The 18,932-nt window shown below is 47.7% G+C and overlaps 1 protein-coding gene across 1 annotated transcript; it reads right to left on the bottom strand.

Annotated features, from left to right (window-relative positions):
* Nucleotides 1–3,403: 3,403 nt before the first annotated feature.
* LOC120684851 (putative disease resistance protein RGA1) lies at nucleotides 3,404–18,020 on the bottom strand. Its single transcript, XM_039966716.1, has 3 exons — nucleotides 17,820–18,020; nucleotides 5,660–5,745; nucleotides 3,404–4,706 (listed from the first exon to the last, which is right to left on the bottom strand). Exons 1-3 carry the CDS (start codon nucleotides 18,018–18,020, stop codon nucleotides 3,404–3,406), a joined length of 1,590 nt encoding a protein of 529 aa, XP_039822650.1.
* Between the last annotated feature and the right edge of the window lie 912 nt (nucleotides 18,021–18,932).

Genomic DNA, 18,932 nt, shown 5'->3' with positions numbered 1-18,932 from the left:
CAGCTTGCTTGCCCACTGGTGCTGCAGTATCGTTGTGAGGCGCTAGTCGAGGAGGAAGTGAAGACTCCGGTGATCCGTACGGACCACGAGACGGCGCCCCCACAGGTACGGGCGCCAATGCCGAACCGCCTAAACAAGGCCGATCAACTCGCGCTCGTATGCCACAAGCTTGGTGTGGCGCGGCGCGATGGGCTTGCTGAAGAATGCGATCAGTCTGGTGCCTTGGTGAAGCACAGCTCCAAAGCCGGACCTGGACGCATCGCACTCGATGATGAAATCACGGTCAAATGCCAGCAGCTAGAATACGGGCGCTGACGTGAGCGCGCGCTGGAGCGTCTGGAACGCGCGCACGGCCTCCTCGCTCCACCTGAAACCCTCCTTCTTGAGCAGTGCGGTGAGCAGCGCCGTTATTGTGCCGAAGTCGCGGATGAAGCGGTGGTAGTACACTGCCAGCCCAAGGAAGCCGCGCACCGCACGCGGGGACTTGGGAGGCGGCCAGTCCAGCACCGCCTGCACCTTCTGCTGATCCATGGCCACCCCTTCTGCGGAGATGACATGACCAAGGTACGCCACCGATGACCGCCCAAACTCGCACTTGGACTTCTTCAGGAATAGCTGGTGATCCTGCAGTGTGCGCAAAACGGTGCAAACGTGGAGGAGATGTTCCGTCCACGAAGAGTTGTAGATTAGTATGTCGTCGAAAAAACACAAGGACAAACCGGCGTAGGAAGGGCAGGAGCACATCATTCATGAGCGCTTGGAACGTCGCCGGGCGTTGTTGAGCCTGAACGGCATCACCAAGAACTCAAAGAGTCCCTGATGAGTACGGAACGTCGTCTTCTCCACATCCTCCGGGAACATCAAGACTTGGTGGTAGCCGGATCGCATGTCAAGCTTGGTGAAGAACTTGGCGCCGCGCAGCTCGTCCAGAAGTTCCTCCACCACTGGGATGGGTAACTTGTCTTTGATCGTGGCGTTGTTGAGGGCGCGGTAGTCGACGCAGAACCTCCACGTGCCGTCTGGCTTGAGAATGAGTAGCGCCGGGGAGGAGAAGGTTGACGAGCTGGGACGGATGACCCCCTGGCGCAACATCTCGTCGCACTGTCGCTCCAACTCGTCTTTCTGCGTGTGCGCGTAGCGGTAGGGCCGAATAGCCACGGCACCTACGCCCCGCTTGAGACGAATGCGGTGGCTGAGGTGATGGCGCGGTGGAAGTCCCTGGGGCTCCGTGAAGAGTCCCGCAAACTCCTCCAGGAGGGCGTCCATGAGGTTGTCGCCCGGCCCGAGGGCACCGCTGCGAAGAACCCTGGCGTTGTGTCGATGCCACGCCACAGCACACGCTTGCCACTCCTCTTGAACGCTATGGTGTGCTTCGCGAAGTCCCACAGGATGGGGCCCATGGTGCCCAGCCACTACACCCCGAGCACCATGTCATACTCGCCGAGGGTGAGGGCGTAGAGGTCGATGTCGAATGCCTCCCCGCCGATGCGCACGCTCTGGCCCAGGGCACGCCCCGGGGACGTGATGCGGTCGCCATTCGCCACTGCCACCGACAGGCCATTGTGCACTGTCAGGTGGACGCCCGCCCGTTGTGCCATCTAGACGTCGATGTAGTTGTGCGACGACCCGGAGTCCAGCAGGGCGACTGCCATGACGTCGCCGACGCGCACGTGGACCTTCATGGTTTGGCAACCCCGCGCTAGAACTCCAGTGGCGGCGTGCAGAGAGATGCCCGGCTCGTGCTGGGAGCCCGTGAGAGCCAGACACTCAATCTCCTCGTCCACCTCTTCGTCGTCGTCGAAGCCGATCACCTCGATGACGAACAGCTTCTTGCAGCGGTGGACCAGGACGAATTTCTCGTGCAGTTGTAGCACAGACCGTTGGCGCGATGTTGAGCCATCTCTGCGGGTGAGAGACGATGGTGAGGGAGTGTCGCGGACAGGGTCGAGGAATTGCCCGACACGGGTACTGCAGAAGAAGCCGATGCGGCGGCCGGCGCAGCGGCTTTAGTCGTCGTAGAGCTTGAGGACGCGTGTGACGTTGAGCGGGCGCCTCGGCCCGGTGATGGATCTATCGAGGATAGATGCATGCGCTTCTCGTAGGCGCGAGCAAGCATAATGGCATCGTCTAGGCTCTCCGGCCGGCGCAAGGCGACATCGGTCTTCAGCAGGTTCACCAGTCCTGCCGTGTAGATCTGAACAAGTTGCTGTTCAGAGAGGTCGGCGTCGCGGCAGGCGTAGGAGAGGAACTTGTCGGTGTAGTCCTCCACGGAGTCCGTGCGGCGGAGTAGCATCAGTTCGCCCACCGGACTGTCCGTCATTGGCGGTCCAAAACTCTGCTGGATGAGTTAGGTGAAGCGGCGCCACGATGGTGTCCCGACCGTGATTTCTAGATGGTAGTACCAAAGCTGCGCCGTGCCGGTGAGATGCATGGCGGCGAACCAGACCCGACGGTGTTCCGGTGTGTTCTGGCCTCGAAAGAAGGTTTCACATCGGTTGAGCCATGGAAGCGGGTCCTCCTTGCCGTCGAACGTGGGGAACTCGAGGCGGACTCGCGGGTGGAAGTGGGAGTCGACATAGTCATCGTCCTCCTCGCGGAAGCGATCCCGCGGCGGCGGCCGAAACGAAGGGTTCCGTGCATGGCGGTGGTCGGAACGAGGGTTCGGGGCGTGGCGGCGGCTTGGGACCATGGTCCCTCTGGTTGTTGATGGAGTCGTCCGTGGCGTCGACGTCCTCCTGGGCGGGCGTCTTGCCGTCGCGCTGAGCTGACTCGACGCGGATGAGAGTGAGGTTGAGGGCACGGACTTGATCCGTGTTCTCGAAGGTGGCGGACTGGAGCGTGACGACCTTCTCCGGCAGCGCGGCGAGTTTGGTCGCCAGCGGAGCGAGCGGCGCCAGGCGATCAACCTTCACGGCGAGGTCGTCAAACTTGGCGCCCAGGTCACGGAGAGTGGTGGAGATCGTCTCGAGCTCCTTCTTCAGATCGTCACGATCACCCATGGGCACGCAACAAGGCTTGTCTGATACCAAGTTGTCACAGATGGAAGGGAACAGAAGATTGGAGGAAGGAATTCTGCACAGATTGTATTTGAAACAGGTGGCTGGACGTGGCCCTAGACCTCGTCGGCGCGGCGGAGCAATGGTGGCAGCTCACGACGCACCAAGGAGGCAGGGATGCGGCCAAGATACAAATCAATCTAAGCCTACCTTCCTGATCCCTAGGACTTGGCTTATATGACGCCAATCCTGAACAAACTTTCCTAACAAACCTCTAAGCAACTTATCTCCCAAGCTAACAAAACAAAATCTCTAAAACATCTCTAACTAATCCTGAACCTGGACGTCTCCCTGGACTCTCTGGGGCCGGCCATACGTGCATCCCCACATGACACAATCAGTCTTGGTCAGCTCCCAATTTCCAGTCTCTTCAAGGCGGTAAGGTTCCGTATGCTTTGAGGCAAAGATGTCAGGTTGGGCGAGCCCCTGATGATTATTTTTTCAAGGGTAATGAGCTGCCCCAGCCTTTCCGGCAGTATCTCCAAGCTGAGTAGCATCAAATGTAGTCTTCTGAGAGAGGGGAAACATGGAGTGGCCTCTGGGAAGGAGGCTAATGAGCTGTGGAAACCAGTGACACTCAATTCCTCGAGGGTGGCAAGGTGCTGAAGTTGATCCCACTTGTCAGAAGTAAAACTTTTGCTTCTGATTTTGGCTTCAAAAGGAAGAGTGGAAGATGAAAGCCTCCCAAACTCATGCATTGGTGGTAGCACCTCATCGCCGTAGGTCAAGTCCCAATACATACTTTTGGGGAGATACGACAGGAACTTCAACTTTGGGCAGTCCCATATATCCAACATGTGCAAATTAGGGATTAAGAAATCATCACCTTCTTCACCTGACCGTGTTGTCCAGCACTCCTCCATGTTCTTCAATCCGTATAATTGAATAACTCGCAACCTTTTGCATGCTCCTTTCTCTCCATAGAATTCCTTTCTGATCTTCGTGATGTTGGGAATTAGGATGATAAGCAACAGCCTGAGATTGGGCAGCATCCCAAGTTGAGGAACAGCATCACATGCTAAATTCATGAGTTTGATACTGGTGAGATATGGAAGATAGGAGGAGATCTCAAGCATCCATTTAGGCAAGTTTGTGCCCATGTAACCTCTTAGTGTGAATCCTTCTAGAGTCCGAGGAGGAATAAGGTTCTCCAACACCTCTGCATCACTCTTGTTCTCTGTCATATCTTCATGGCCCCAGGAAAGGCATAGCTTCTGGAGGTCAGCATTATCTCTCAGTTTAGCTCTCTCCGCATCTTCCGAATGCTTGACTTTCTCAAGGTGATTAATCCGTAGGTGTTGACAAGCCAATTTCCCAATGCTCACTATACTGCTATGTGGCCAATAACCCACCTCGTGCACTTCATGTACACTATGTTCTACTACCCTGTAAGGCAGCCTCAAAATGGAAGGAGTTCCAAAGAAGTCTATATCCCACCCCTTTACTGTGTGGACTTCAAACTTGATGAGACTAGACATGTTGCTAATACCCTCTGGCAACTCATGGAGATTCAACATGTACAGTACTTGAAGCTTCAAGCTACGAAATGACGATGGCAGATTTTCAAGCCTTATACAATATGACAAATCAAGGCGCTTCAACTTTGACATACCACCAAATGACTCGGGCAATGATTGCAGCTTAGAACAGCTGGTTAGATTCAGAGAATGAAGCTCAGAAAGATTACCAAAGCATTTAGGGAGCTCCTTTAGATCATGACAGTCTGAAAGATCTAGGTCTTTTAGATGCTTAAGTCGGCAAAAGGACTCTGGTAACATATGTGCATTGTAGCAGTCAGAGAGGTTTAAGAACATGAGATTTTCAAGATTGCCAAAATTGTTTGGTAGGCCTTGTAGTTGGTGGCAACTTGATAGGTTTAGATGCTCTAAAGACTTGATGTTAATACTGTCAGGCTGTTTAACTAGTTTCGAACAGCTGGACAAGTTTAGGAACAAGAGGTTAGGAAGGGTACCGAACTTGTCAGGGAGCTTTTGGAGCACATTACAGCCTGACATGTCTAGATGACGTAAAGAAATAAGATTGCCAATTGACTCAGGTAGCTCATAAACTTTAGAGCATGCTGATAGGTTGAGGAACCAGAGTGCAGAGAGCTCCCCAAATGACACGGGTAACTTATTGAGGCTGCTATTGCCAGATAGGTCCAAATAACAAAGGTTAAGAAGGCTACCAATATTATTAGGCAAGGTTTCAAGTGCGCAGTTAGACAGAATTAGTGTCTGCATATTCTAAAGTTTATGCAAGGATTTCGGAAGTGATGTAATTGGCAAGCCCGAGGCATCGAGGTACCTTAGCAGCATCAGTTGATGAATGGAAGATGTCAACGATATGTTGCTGGGGACAGATTTCCCTTGGATGGAACATTCACTTATGTCCAAGACACGCAAATACTTGCATTTAGAGAATGACTTATCTTGAAGCTGCAATCTATCGCACTCTGTAAAGTGGAGAGATCTAATTTTACTTGGAATTTTTTTTTCCGATCAATAGACTGCTTCTGATAATTGATAAACTGCATATGTCGGCAATAATTCTTCTCAAGGCTGTTCTGAGTCAATTCTTTGGGATCATTTATAGCAATTAACTGTTGGCCAAGTATTATCGTTGCAAGATCATAAACCAAATCATGCATCGTCACCTTGATGGGACCTTCAGCATCCTCTGGAGCATTCTGCATACAGATCAGTTGTTACTACTGTTAGTAGCGAGAAAGATTATCTTGATGGTAACGAACGAGCTGATTCTTACTCCTAGCTGTTAAACCTTGAGTGAATTTCACAAAATAATAATACTAGCATTGATCTTCTCAGATCTTTTTGCTATCTAGGTGTGTCCGCGTTCTGCTTAGGATTGGTGACTCTAGCCTTGAGCTATTTTAGCTTTTTCTTAGCTCTCCTGCATCATTCAAGAAAAAAAACAATTTTGCACTGATCCTAATAGACCCCAAGATGCTTAAATTGGATTTCTATTTCCACTTTTAGAGAATCTCAAGAAAAAACTGGGTACCAACAAGTTTTCTCCCAATATTTTCACTCCACCTGTCCCGCTCTGATTCTCCCAAAATTTTCATTCACTGTTGCTCTTGTCGTCCCCTAAGCCAGCAGCACTACAGCATTTTTTTTCTCCGTCCTTCACTCATAGGGCTTATTTGCTTTGCCTTGAGACAAACTTGCATAAACCAATAAGCTCCCCTAGGCGTTTGATTTCGAGCGCTTAGAGCTAAGATGCTTGCCAAGCCAAGGGTGTGGCGGCAGGGCATAAACCAAACAACTCCGATATACATCGCATACCAAATAGACACCCACAATAGCATGTGGGGGCTTTTGTCTATGTGCCTATTTTTCCTCTCTATATGATCCATTCGGTTTGGGTATACAAAACATTTTCATGTTTCCTTAATGCTTTGTTTAATATGATTGTTTTATTTTTCTCATTTATATCTTGTAGTATTTTTACATATATTAAGGTATGATTCTTCTAAAGTTCTTAGACACGTCCCAGCTTGTTTGGATCTTTTTGCTACCATCGAATTCTTCTCCAACAAATTTTTATTGTTTCGATTAGATATTATGTTCCATATTTTAAATTTCAAAACATCTAACCTAGTCCTTATTCTGATTGGCTCCTTGAGCCTAGTGCTGGTTGTAGCCAAGTTGCACTAAGGATCATTTAATTCTTTTACTATAAACTTGCACACCCCTCCTACATATTTGGGAAAAAGGTCATTCCTTTCCATCTCAGATATTGTTCGCTAGGGTCCTCATTGCCATTGAGGTTCTTGGGTTTTTATGTTTCCAAAACGAGCTTGAGGTTCTTGAGTTATCACTAGAGTATATTGGTTTTAATTCTTTCATCATGTTATAATTAAACATTTCAATCAGAATATTAATGTGATCATTTCCTTCTACCTTCTGATAGTGTCTTTCTTTCTAACTAACAAACAATCATCTATTCAGAAAATAAAAAAAGATTCATAGCCTGAATGTTCAGAATTCTATGATTCATTAGTCGCCATTCGATGAAGTAAACAAAAATTTAGCCATAGCTGGTCAATTTTTAACAATAAAAATCAGTTATTATGACTCTAGTTAGTTATATTAAGTAAATATCCCAACTTAACATTCCCAAAAAAATTTGGGCGTTTGGCACATTAGCTGCTCATATAGTTCATGATGCTTTCTTTTCTTTTACTGAAATACTATGGAGAAGTGGCAAAATAGTTCGTGTGTTCATTGTGTTTCCATGGATGTGGATTGCAGTGATAACTGTGGGTAAGACCACCATGCCACTCAATTTATTGTTAAATAAGTACTAACATAGATCTGTTGACAATCTTGGAGTTTAACATCAGTAGCATTGTATCATGCAGAATGAATCAATGGATGGAAAAGAGATTATTCTACTGACCGGAGAAGTCTTGGAAATTTGAAGAAAAGACATCTCCAACAAATAGTCGACACAGTGTTTGCCATCGACGATTGATTGAATATATCCAAGGGCTCTCCATTGCTGGATGAGGTTGTCACTAGCAATAGTAAAGCCCTTGGCGTAAACTGCACAATATGTGAAGCACAACTTGAACTTTAACGGCATGTAGTAATAGCTCAACATGAGGCGCTCCAAAGGCTCTTGCAACAAAGTATTTTCTTCCATACCCAAAATAATCTTCTTGTCCATTATATCTTCCCATGCCGCTGTAGACTTATGTTGGGATAACAAAAATCCAAGAGATCGTGCTAGTAGTGGTAGACCTGCACACTTCTTGGCGATTTGTCTACCAATTGCTTCCAATCCACATAGATCCTCATCTTGCCAGAATGGTGTTTGTCGCATCACATTCCAACAGTCATCATCTGATAAAATGCTTAAATTGATTTGGTCACTCTTGCGCACAGGGCGGATTATTCCTTGACTAGCTAGAGCAACAATATCCAATTTATCCACTACATGTTGCATTCGTGTAGTTAATATGATCTTGCTTCCCTTCCTACCATATTGCAGCATATGCTTTAGTTTTTCCAAATTATCCACACCTTCCTCCCACATATCATCAAGAACAATCAAATACTTTTTGGTAGGGAGCATACTTTTCAACATTTCAGTAATGGACTGCAAATTGCCATCTTTTAGGGTGATGTACCATTCGCTTGGCTCAATACTGGTACTCCTACTCACTGTTGATATGATTATTTCCCCAATTCTTTGTAGATCAAACTTCTTAGACACATAGACCCATACCCGTAGATCAAAGGTTTTGGTTCTACTATCAAAAAAAAATTGATTGGGCTAGTGTTGTCTTCCCCAGGCCACCAAGTCCAACAATAGGAATGATTGAGACAACCTCATCAGCTTCACTTTTCAGTAATTTGATTAACTTTTTCTTTTTCAGTATCCCTTCCTACCATTCTAATAATGTCGATGCCCCCATTGGTGGGTGAAATAGTAGCTTGATTTCTAGCCACCTCATCAGCCCACATTGATGTATCTTGGGGCACCAGATCAAGGGTCCCACAACCCTATTTCTCTATGTTGGTTAAAACTTCCTTTACCTTCTTCATCTTGTGAGCTATTGTAAACCGCAACAGGAATGGATTGTAGGATGAAAAGAATAGCTTAATCTGTAAGAGAAAAAGGTAAACCATAAATAAAATTTTGTTGTACATGTGTTTTGTTATGTATTGTAGTACTTGAATATATTCCTGTGGTATATCAACGGCTGAACAAAACAAGTTGTAGAAGAAAACATATTACATGTTTGTTGAGAAATAAATTATAATATATTGGTTGGTCACTATAATGACAAGCACAGCAAGTGCAATGGCACCCAACAAACACTCAGCCATTCAATTTCACACCAAATTAAGAGACCGTTTATGAACTCAACTGATGATGATACCTATGTTGTATAAAATTTAGAAACTCAACTTCGAACTTGAAATAAGTTAGTTGAAACAAAAAAAAATCTAATGTCCAGCCAAACAAGAATAAGTTCATGTGAAATTTTTGTGTACCAATAAAGTTAACCTTCTAATCATTTCACTTGCTGCGCATTTTGTAATCTATATTTTATTTCTAAACCAAGGATTCTGTGGTCTGTTTGTGGGTCTGGGACAATTTATGGCCCAAGTTGCCAGGTGAAGCCCACAAACACACCTCATGGATACCGCTTTGAGGGCCAAGTTCGTGGGCAGCCCGAGTCTAGTGAACAAAAAAGCATCCTGCAGGTATGGCTGCTCTCCACCTCTTTGTTTTTTTACTTATATTGTAATACCAAGCTACTCCACTTCACACTCTGTTCACTTTCAGAATAAAATACAGGCAAGGAGGAGCCAGACATATCATGCTATGCATGGGTTAACACATACTCTTCGAAATTATGTGACCTCAAATGAACTGGAGTAAGGAGATGTCACCAACTTTTTTGTTCTCTTCTTTCTTGCCCGAGTTTTTAAAACAAAGTTTTCGGTTTTGTAAACTGATAAAGTGTTGTTGGCATTGTAGAGTGTTTCGGCTTATTGATATTCTATATTTCTAACACAGATGACACTAAAGGTGACGTTTATGTTCCTGAACTGAGTAGGTCAGTGCTCAAAGTTGTAGATGGTGTTTCAAAAAAAAAGGCTGTAGAACTTGGTATTAAATTTTCATTTAATAGTAGTCCTGAGTTTAGTTTTACTCTAGGAAATTTTGTTCACAAACACCGTTCAATTGTGGAATTGGACGATACACACCGCCCAATCAACAATTTGCCCAGTACCATTATAAAGCCATGGTTCTTTGCTGCTAGACACCACACGCAATAAAATTTTCATTTTTATGGTTTGGGAGAGAGAAAGATGCGTGCATAGACCATATTGCCCTTCCAAGTTATCTTCTACCTCTAGACTCCACCTTTCTCTCTTATCTCCATCTTTGTCTCCAATTCTCCATCGATCCATCAAGCAACTAGCAAAGGCCAAGCAACATGTACTAACTCGGTACTTATCCATGGTGGAGCCATGGCCTGCCGCATCACCACCGTCATCTGGTGCAGCGACAACGGAGCTGGAGCTACCATGGTTTCCGTTAAATCCGTCATCTGCTTGGGTTCTACCTAAAGTAGGTCGCTCAACAAGTTGGACATCATTCCCATGGTGCACCTGTATTGCCAGGACCCTTGGGAGCTCCCAGACCTGGCACACATCGACGAGCAGGAGTTGTACTTCTTCGTGCCCCCCCCCCCCGCCCCGCCTGACACACCATCGACGGCAGCGGCCGGCGCATTTGAATACGATGCGCCTCCCTACCTGCTACCCATGCAGCGGCGGCCTCGACATCACCAACGGCGGTAGCGAAGGCGTACGCACCATTTGCGATGACAATGGTCGCCTTCGATCATGAATCCAACCAGCTGCGACCTCTACGATGCCCCTACCCTTACTAATGGTGGTGGTCCCTGTTCCTTTTCAGATTCGGACATAGATGGAGCAACCCTGGTAGTAGCGCGTCACACCCACACGAATGATGCCCGACAGCAATGGCTCATCCCACCCCACACGGACATCACTCCAGAGACTTCGTGCCCTGGCTTCATGTCCCGTCTTCGTGACACCTTCGACCCATTCCTACTAGTCTTCATGGGGGTGTGTGTTGCCTGCTGGTTCCCACTACCATCCGTGGGGAGTGCGGTGGGGCAAGCGGGGTTGGGGACAGGAGCGGCGATGCACAGTGTAGAGCTGAGGGAATGGAGGAGAGAGAAGTGTGGAATCTAGAGGTAGAAGACGACATGCAGGGGGCAATGTGGTCTATTCACGTGTCTTTCTCTCTACCTAACCATGAAAATAAATATTTTATTGCATGCGGTGTCCAGCAGCCAAGAACCACCATTTCATAATGGTACTGGCCAAATTATCATTTTGGCGGTGTGCATTGGCCAATTCCATGATTGAACGGTGTCCGTGAGCAAAATTTGCCTTTTACTTTTGGGAGATATCATTTCATTGCTGATTTATTCATGTATAAGGTTACCGCACTCAAACAATGATTACTCACTATGTGTTTCTGTGATTCTATCTCTTATTTTTTAAATAAAGGCAGGAGCTCTACCGCTCAGTTCAGATGAAAGAATTGTATGTACAAGAAGGGTAGCCGAACATGGTACCAACACAGGGCACACAAAGGGCTGACTCACCCACATGACGTGGAAGAGCACAAAACTGTCATGAGTCTTGCGACATCCCATGGCAGACCCTAGATGATCCTAACGAAGACAGGCAGATGGTCTGAAGTGAAAGGCCGCAACAGGTCTAGTCAACCAAAACAGTTCTGACTTCCAATTTTGAACATCTGGCCCACCCCCTGCTTTTGACGACATCCAAAACAGTCTAGTCAACCAAAAAGGGGGGTTCCCCTCATATCATCATTGCCGAGCCACATCCACTGACATAGCAGCTCCGACTTCACGTTGCAAGTCCCCCCTCCACATGCATACTGGGCGCCGAGAAGTGAAGAGCATCAACTGAAGGTGATGTCGTGGCCATGACAAACATCAAAAGAGACACCTTCTGGAAGGGAATGATGTCAGGGATGCCACTGTCACTTGTCCGAGATGGACCGGGCTTTTGCCCATGGAAGACAGTGCTTGAGAAACACGACACCCTCAACAGGGGAAGCAACGCCCATGGGTGTCACCATCACTGAGGCTTTCGCCCAAGATGTCCCCCAACACATGATCAGGCCAAGACCCCAGGTCATAGCATGCTGTCTCTACCATCGTCATTTCCTGACATCCCATAGGAACCCTTCCAGAGGGGCACCGGCACACTGCCGTACAGCGAAGCCATTGCCGGCCATCCTTGCTAACCCTGGTACCCACAGCTAAGAATGCTAGCCACCGCCAGCCACCGTGGGCGCCTCCCCTAGCCCAAAGGACCCGGCCGTGAGAATGGAGAACCCAGCGCTCCAGGCCTGCGTAGCCGCCCCCACCATTGCCGACACCACCATCGCTGCCCCTGACCAGGGGGTGCTGGATCCGGCTGACCAGGCACCAGATCTAGCCACCCAAGCCCTAGAGCAGCCCAGGCTAGCCCCGCCAGCGCAACCATGCAAAGATGAGATGGGACTATTGGAACTGCCCAGGAACGCATGTTCTGCTCGCTCTCAATCTGATTCGCTCGCTCTCGCTCTCGCACATGCCGGCGGACCGAGGAAGAAGATGAACAGCCTGTATCTTGGCCTCTCTGTTTTACATTGAACTCGACACTCCGGAGCACACGAAGTACATGGACTTTTGTAGGCCGGGGACGCATCAGGAGCTCTCCTCCACATCCTTCACTCCTGTTGGACCCGCTCAGCCTTGCCCAGGGAGCCGCTTGCTCGCTCCGGATGTGGCGGCCTTCTCCGCACAGACTGGCGCCTACAGCCACTACTCCTAACAACTCCAAGACTCGATCAACACAGCAGCTGGCGCACTTCCGCACAATCTGCACCTAGACCTGGACGGCAACGACCTTGCCAACCTACTGGACCCGAGCTCGCCAAACGAGCTCGACACGTGCACAGCGCGACACACACGCGCACAGCAAGACACACACGTAGGCACGCCAGAAACACACCTATGGCGTGTTTACTCTAAAAATCTCCCCCTAAACATGACTCCCCCTAACCTACGACATCGCCACCCATCCTAACATACAGGACTCCGGCTCTTCATAGACCATCGCAGGAGCACACCTTCTCTGTCTCCGGGGCCGCCGCACACTCGCCGTTGCCTCGATGCTGCTGCTCCCATCGTCGTTGTCATCCCACGGCTGCCGCTACGGCCTCCAGACGTGATGCGAACCACGAAGCATGCCTCCGCGCGAATGCCGTGGCCTTCTTCTCCCTCTCCGGTGACACACGCCACCGCTTCATCCCTACGTCACACGCCACTGCTCCCCGGCCAGAACGATGCCCCACCTTACCTGGACAGGACCGATGCGCGATCCACAGTCTAGCCGCAGCGCCTTGCCTTGCGATCCACTGAACAATTAATTAAAAAAGAACATGTGACAACATCTAAATGCATAGCTTTATGATTCGTGTTGAACTAAACAAATATTTTAAAAAAAACACATTTAAGTTAGTGTTAAGCATATTAACATCAATTATGAAAACCGGGATGTTTGCAGCTCGTAAATTTAGTTCTATCTTCCCTCCCAACTTACTACATGTGCTCTCTCAAAATTCCTACTGCTGTAATATAAATTATTGATAAGCATAGGAAAAACTGGCTATGGAGAGGAAGTGATTTCAGGAAGAATGGTTATAATCTAGCAGCTTGGAATTTAGTTCAAAGACCAAAAGGCAAGGGAGGACTTGGAGTCATCAACCTCAGCCTTCAAAATGAGGCTCTATTGATCAAGCAATTAGACAAATTTTACAAAAAAGAGAACGTGCAATGGGTCAAACTTATCTGGCAAAGATATTACAGGGAAGCTGTCCCTCATCTTGCAAGAGAAAAAGGCTTGTTCTGGTGGAAGGATATCTTAAGGCTTCATGTAAAGTATAGGGGCATTTCTTTCTGTACCCCTAAGAAAGGTGACACGATAGGTTTCTAGGAAGATTTAGTTGATGGAAGAATTTATTCCAACTCCTTTCCAAATCTATTTCAGTTTGCCAAATCTCCAACTATTTCTTACTGGAAATTCAGAACTTTGGAAGATCAACTAGAAGGTTTCAATATTCCCATGGCTAGGCAGGCACACAACGAATTCTTAGAGCTTCAGCATGTTCTGGAACAGCTACAACAGGTTCAGGATGGAACTAAAGATGAGTGGACTTTCATTTGGGGAAACCAGAGATTTTCTTCTAGCAAATACTACCAACATCATTTTGCTAATGTGGCTCCCCACCCAGCAGTCATTTGGATATGGAAATCCAAATGTATTCCCAAAATTAAATTTTTTGCTTGGTTGGTGTTGAATGACAGGCTAAACACCAGAAACATGTTAAGGAGAAGACGCAAATTTCTGGAGGAAGGCTATAATTGTGCCCTTTGTCAGGACGGCACTGAGGAAACCATTGAGCACCTGTTCATTTCATGCTCTTCCTCAAACTGCAGATGGTTTGTCTTGGGTATTTTCTGGAACGATGCAGGCAACATCTTTGAAAAGCTTTCTACTGCTAAGCAAGCTTTCCCATTTCCTTTCTTCATGGAAGTGGTCATGATAGGTGCATGGTGTATCTGGAAGGAAAGAAACGCCCTCATTTTCAATGGGAAGGCTCCAAATCTGTCTACCTGGAAGAATGATTTCAAGAAGGAAGTATGTAGTCATCTATGTAGGATTAAGACTTCTCTTCATGATTCCATAAGCTCATAGCTCGATGCTTTGTAATTACCAGCTCTGATTTTCTGTACTCCTTTTCTCCTCCTCTCTCTTGGCTAACCTCTGGTTAAGTCATTTATGTAAGTTCTCTAAAACTCTTATTTAATTAATGTTGCCGGGGGGCTCTTGCCCCACGGTTTTTGCTCAAAAAAAATATGAAAACCGAGGTAAACATCTAATTAACTTTTAATTAGAAAAGCTAGATGAGAGGATATTATTCAAATTAAATCTATGTTTAATTTAAAAACAGGCACAACAACACTACTAAACGATAGCTTAGCCTATTAGAAGACTAACGCAATAAGAACGGGTTGAAATGGATAACAAGATGATAAAGCTACTGCACAAGTTGTACGGATCACGTGACCGCAAGAATTGATGAAAATGGAGTTAAAACGACCAAGATACGGCCAAAACAAGGTTCCAGGGGCTTATCCTCGATAGATTTGAACTTCCAGGGGCTAGACTTGAAGAAATCAAGGACTAAAACCTAATTAAACCTAAAACACAATTTTGAAAAAAGAGGGTTGTTGGACGGCGGGTTCTATTTTGGAAAAGCTCAAGGGCTAAAGCAGAAAATAAAATACCATTTCTTAAATATTTTTGAATTGGACAGGACTGAGGGTTGATTATTGAAAAGTGGAGGGGCTATTTTGCAAAAATATCAAAGTTGACCAGTATGAGGCAGGGATTGACTCGGCTGGATCAGTTCTAATCCGTTGGATCTTGATCCAACAACTCAGAGTAGTTAGGGCGTCTCGGCTGGGCGGCTTGCAGCTTGCCAGGTGGCTCGGCTTCGTCGGGCAGCTCGGCGGATCGGCTTGCGGCTCGGTGACAGCTCGGGCGGCATAGGGACACCGGTGGCGAGCACGTGCGGCGGCGGAGTCGCCGGACTTGGCCAAAATCGGCCATCCGGGGCTTGTTTCGAGCGCGGCTTGCACAAGGAGAACGAGGGGGCGAAGGGGAAGGCGATGGGAGGGTCGGCGCGGGGCCTTGGCGAACGGAGAGGGCACACGACGGCGGTGTGTGGCGAGGTTGCTCCGGCGAACAAATGCGCACGCGAGAGGGCGAGAGAGAGAGAGAGAGAGAAAGGGAGAATGGGTTGGCGAGGCTTGTTACCATGATGCGCAGCTCCGGTGGTGGCACTTGGCGAGGTTGGAGCGGCGGCGGGGCGTCGCACCCAAGCGCGGCGGAGGCGGCGGAGAGGCGGGCGCTAGGGTTAGGTTTTCGGGCGGCGGCGGCTTCGGTCGATGGGGTCCAAGGGCATGGGGCGGCACTATTTAAGTGGGTGAGGGGGCAGCCTTGGTGTGCGGGTCGGACCCGAGCGGGGCGCGCGGCGTGGCCGTACTCGGGCTCAAGTCCGTGCCGGCGTGGGGGAGGGGAAGGGCCCGATGGGTGGGGCCCGCCTGGCATCGAGGGGGAGAGGAGAGAGCGAAGGGGCGCGCGGGGCAGGTCGTGCCAGCCTGTTGGGCCGAGTGGGTTGGGCCGCGCGGGGGAGGAAGAGGACGCTACTGGGCTGGGCCAGCAACCGGTCCTCTGTGGAAGGTGAGATGGGAAAAAGAAAAGGGGAGAGGAAAAAAAAGAGAGGGGGGACCTGGGCTGGCCGAAAGGAGAAAGGAAGGGAGGTTTGGGCTAAAAGAAGAAAGAGAGGGAGCAAAAAGGAAAAGGGGATTTTGAAATAAAAAAGGGGGCAAACAAATTCACTTGAATTTAAATTTAGAAATTTAACTTCAATCGAAGGCAAACAAGAAACAAAGCAAAGCAGCATAAATGCAAGATAAGAAGAACAACCTTATCTAATTTAGAAAACAACCAATTATTTTAATGAACTAAATTTCCTGTAAAGATAATAAATGTTGGGAAAATTTTAAAATTATGAGAAAATCATTGCTTTATTCTTCCTTTTAATCATATCCTGAAATCCAACAATTTCAGGGTGTGACAATAGATCCTTGCCTCTTTGTGCAAAGAACAACTTTATATGTTTTGAGGAAAAGAAGGGGATGCGGTTTCTAGATTGCGTGTGCTGAGTCTAGGATTGATCTTTATTCCCACATTGCTTGGACGATATCCAAATTGCAAACCACACAAGATGAAGGTTTTTCTGATGGTTAAAAAGAACCCAATCAGACCTTAGCATAGTGTGTCTCTGTCGGGTGTCGGCAACCGAAACCTAATAAGGCTCCTATTTTATAACAAGCTGCTTCATGTTAGGAGGACCAGGGCCAGGGGTTCCGACATCTATGCAAAATTTTATAATGTTTCCCAAGTTTCAAATTTAGTTGAAGAATTCATAGTAACATAATCTGAAAAGGATTTAATCTCAGAAACTGTCATATTAAAACATTGGTTTTTTATATCCTTGAATCTCCTGAAATAATCAGAGGCCGATTCATCACGGCTTTGCCTAACCGATGTCAAATCCGTCAACTTAGCTTCATTTTCCCCACTGAAAAAGTGACCATGAAACCTACGCTCTAACTGGTCCTATATTTGAATGGAATTTGGAGCAAGCGTAGAAAACTAAGAGAAAGCGGTTCCAGTTAAAGATAAAGAAAATAAACGCACACATAAATCATCATGGAAACCAGTTTCTCCCAACTGCAGAATGTATTGACTTACGTGCTCCAAAGTTGTATGAGTATCATCACCATTAAACTTCATGAACTCGGGAACACACAAACCAACAGAATAAGAAATAAAATCAAATTCAGGTGTATACGGCTTTTGATACAAACGAGAATTACCCATATCCACCCCAAGCTTAGTTTTAATCATGTTAGCCAGATCCTCTTTAAATCTAGAGAAATCGGCTTGATAATTCCCGCTGGTCAAAGCTTGTGATGCAGATGCAAGACGATGCAAATCTGGATAAGTAGATGTCATCATCTGCGTAGCATGAAGAATCGGTCCATTATGGGGACAGGATCCCTGCAGTGTACTGCCCACTGCTGCAGTACGAGGGGGTGTGTAGGTCATCAACTCATTGGTTCGGCCAGGGGTAGCTGAACTAGGAATCGATGTGAGTGGTGTAGGCGAAGACAGAGTAGGCACCATCGCACTGGTCTGACCGGTCGTCTGACCGGTTTGACCGCGGTAGCCTCGACCGGTCTGACCGGTTCTGTCTGAACCGATGAAGGTGGCGGCGTCTGCCCTACAAAGTAGCCCGGCGGCATGCCTAAGCGTGTATCTGATGCAGGCGTTGGCGTAGCCGATGAGCTATGATTTAAAACGTCCAATGTATAAGAATTAGCCACAACACTTTTATTCTTTTCCAACGCATCTATTTCATCGGACATGGAAGCAAGCGCATATCACCCGCAGTTAATTGTGCAACAGAAATTTTTTGATCGAGCATCAGTGATAGTTGCGTAAGTAAATCAGAGAGTTCATTGCTTACATTGGGGATCTCTTCAATCTGATTATTACTCAGCTTGAAGGATGGCATGACGAATTCTTCAACCCTCTTGACGAAGCCCTTCAAGAACTGCACCTTGAAGTGCTCCTCGGCAACTAGGTAAGACTTGTGCTCCTCTTCGGTGAGTTCCCCTATCGTCGCTATGATGATGTTGTCTTTGTCGAGGTTGGTGATGGAACCCATCTTCTTTGTGGTAGGTTAGTTTGGTTTTCGACAACCAAGATCTTCTTCACCAGTGGAGTCGCCAAAAAGTGTGTTGACACAGAATTACGCCAAATACACTAGGATGCACTACAACGCGCGGATCGTCGACATGACCTTCACCAACAGGCTCACTATGCACAGACCGGTATAAGCGACTAGTTAGACCAGTTCTACAGGGAATGCCTGTGAAGACCTAAAACCTCGAGCTTGGGAGCGACCCCGTCGGAGCTCGCGTATCTATGGTTGCTCTGAGATCGGCAGGCCACTCAGAACGCCGTAGAGATGAGCGAAGAACAGCAGTTAGGGTTTGGAACAGGTTAGGGTTTGAGAGACGAAAGTAAAGGACAAATTGTATTGATTCAATTGTGGATAACCCTCAATTAGCCTTAGCCTTCATATATATAGGCCGGGAAGTCATACCCCTTCACGAATAGGTTTACAAAGATCCACGAATTACAAAATCTACTCCTACTTGGATCACAATCGGCCAGAATGGTCTGACCGGTCGGCCCACCGGTCCACTAGTCAAACCGATCGGCCACGGCCTTTGCCAATTTTGGCTGTCAACAGCATCCTTTCGCTCTGTTGGCGCAGATTAAGGGCCAACACAAGAGCATGCTCGAACGCATGGCGCGAGTATGGGCTCACTGTAGCACCTCCTGTGCAGGCCGGTCAGACTGGTCAAGGGGACCGGTCAGACCGGTTCGCCGGGGTAAACTAGCGAATCCGACGAACGCTCGCCCGGGAGGGACCCCGTCAGGGCAAACATACGCAGCGTTGTTCTAGGGTCGGCAGGCCACCTAGAGCGCCTTCAGATGTCATCGAGACGCAAGAAGAACAGCAAATATGATGTAGGAGGAGCTAGGGTTTGGAGAGGACAAAAAATAGTGC

This window comes from Panicum virgatum, chromosome 8N (assembly GCF_016808335.1).
Source record: "Panicum virgatum strain AP13 chromosome 8N, P.virgatum_v5, whole genome shotgun sequence".
In the NCBI taxonomy this organism is placed as follows: domain Eukaryota; kingdom Viridiplantae; phylum Streptophyta; class Magnoliopsida; order Poales; family Poaceae; genus Panicum; species Panicum virgatum.
The sequence above is the reverse complement of the archived record's forward strand: the minus strand, read 5'-3'. Positions and strand labels throughout refer to the sequence as shown.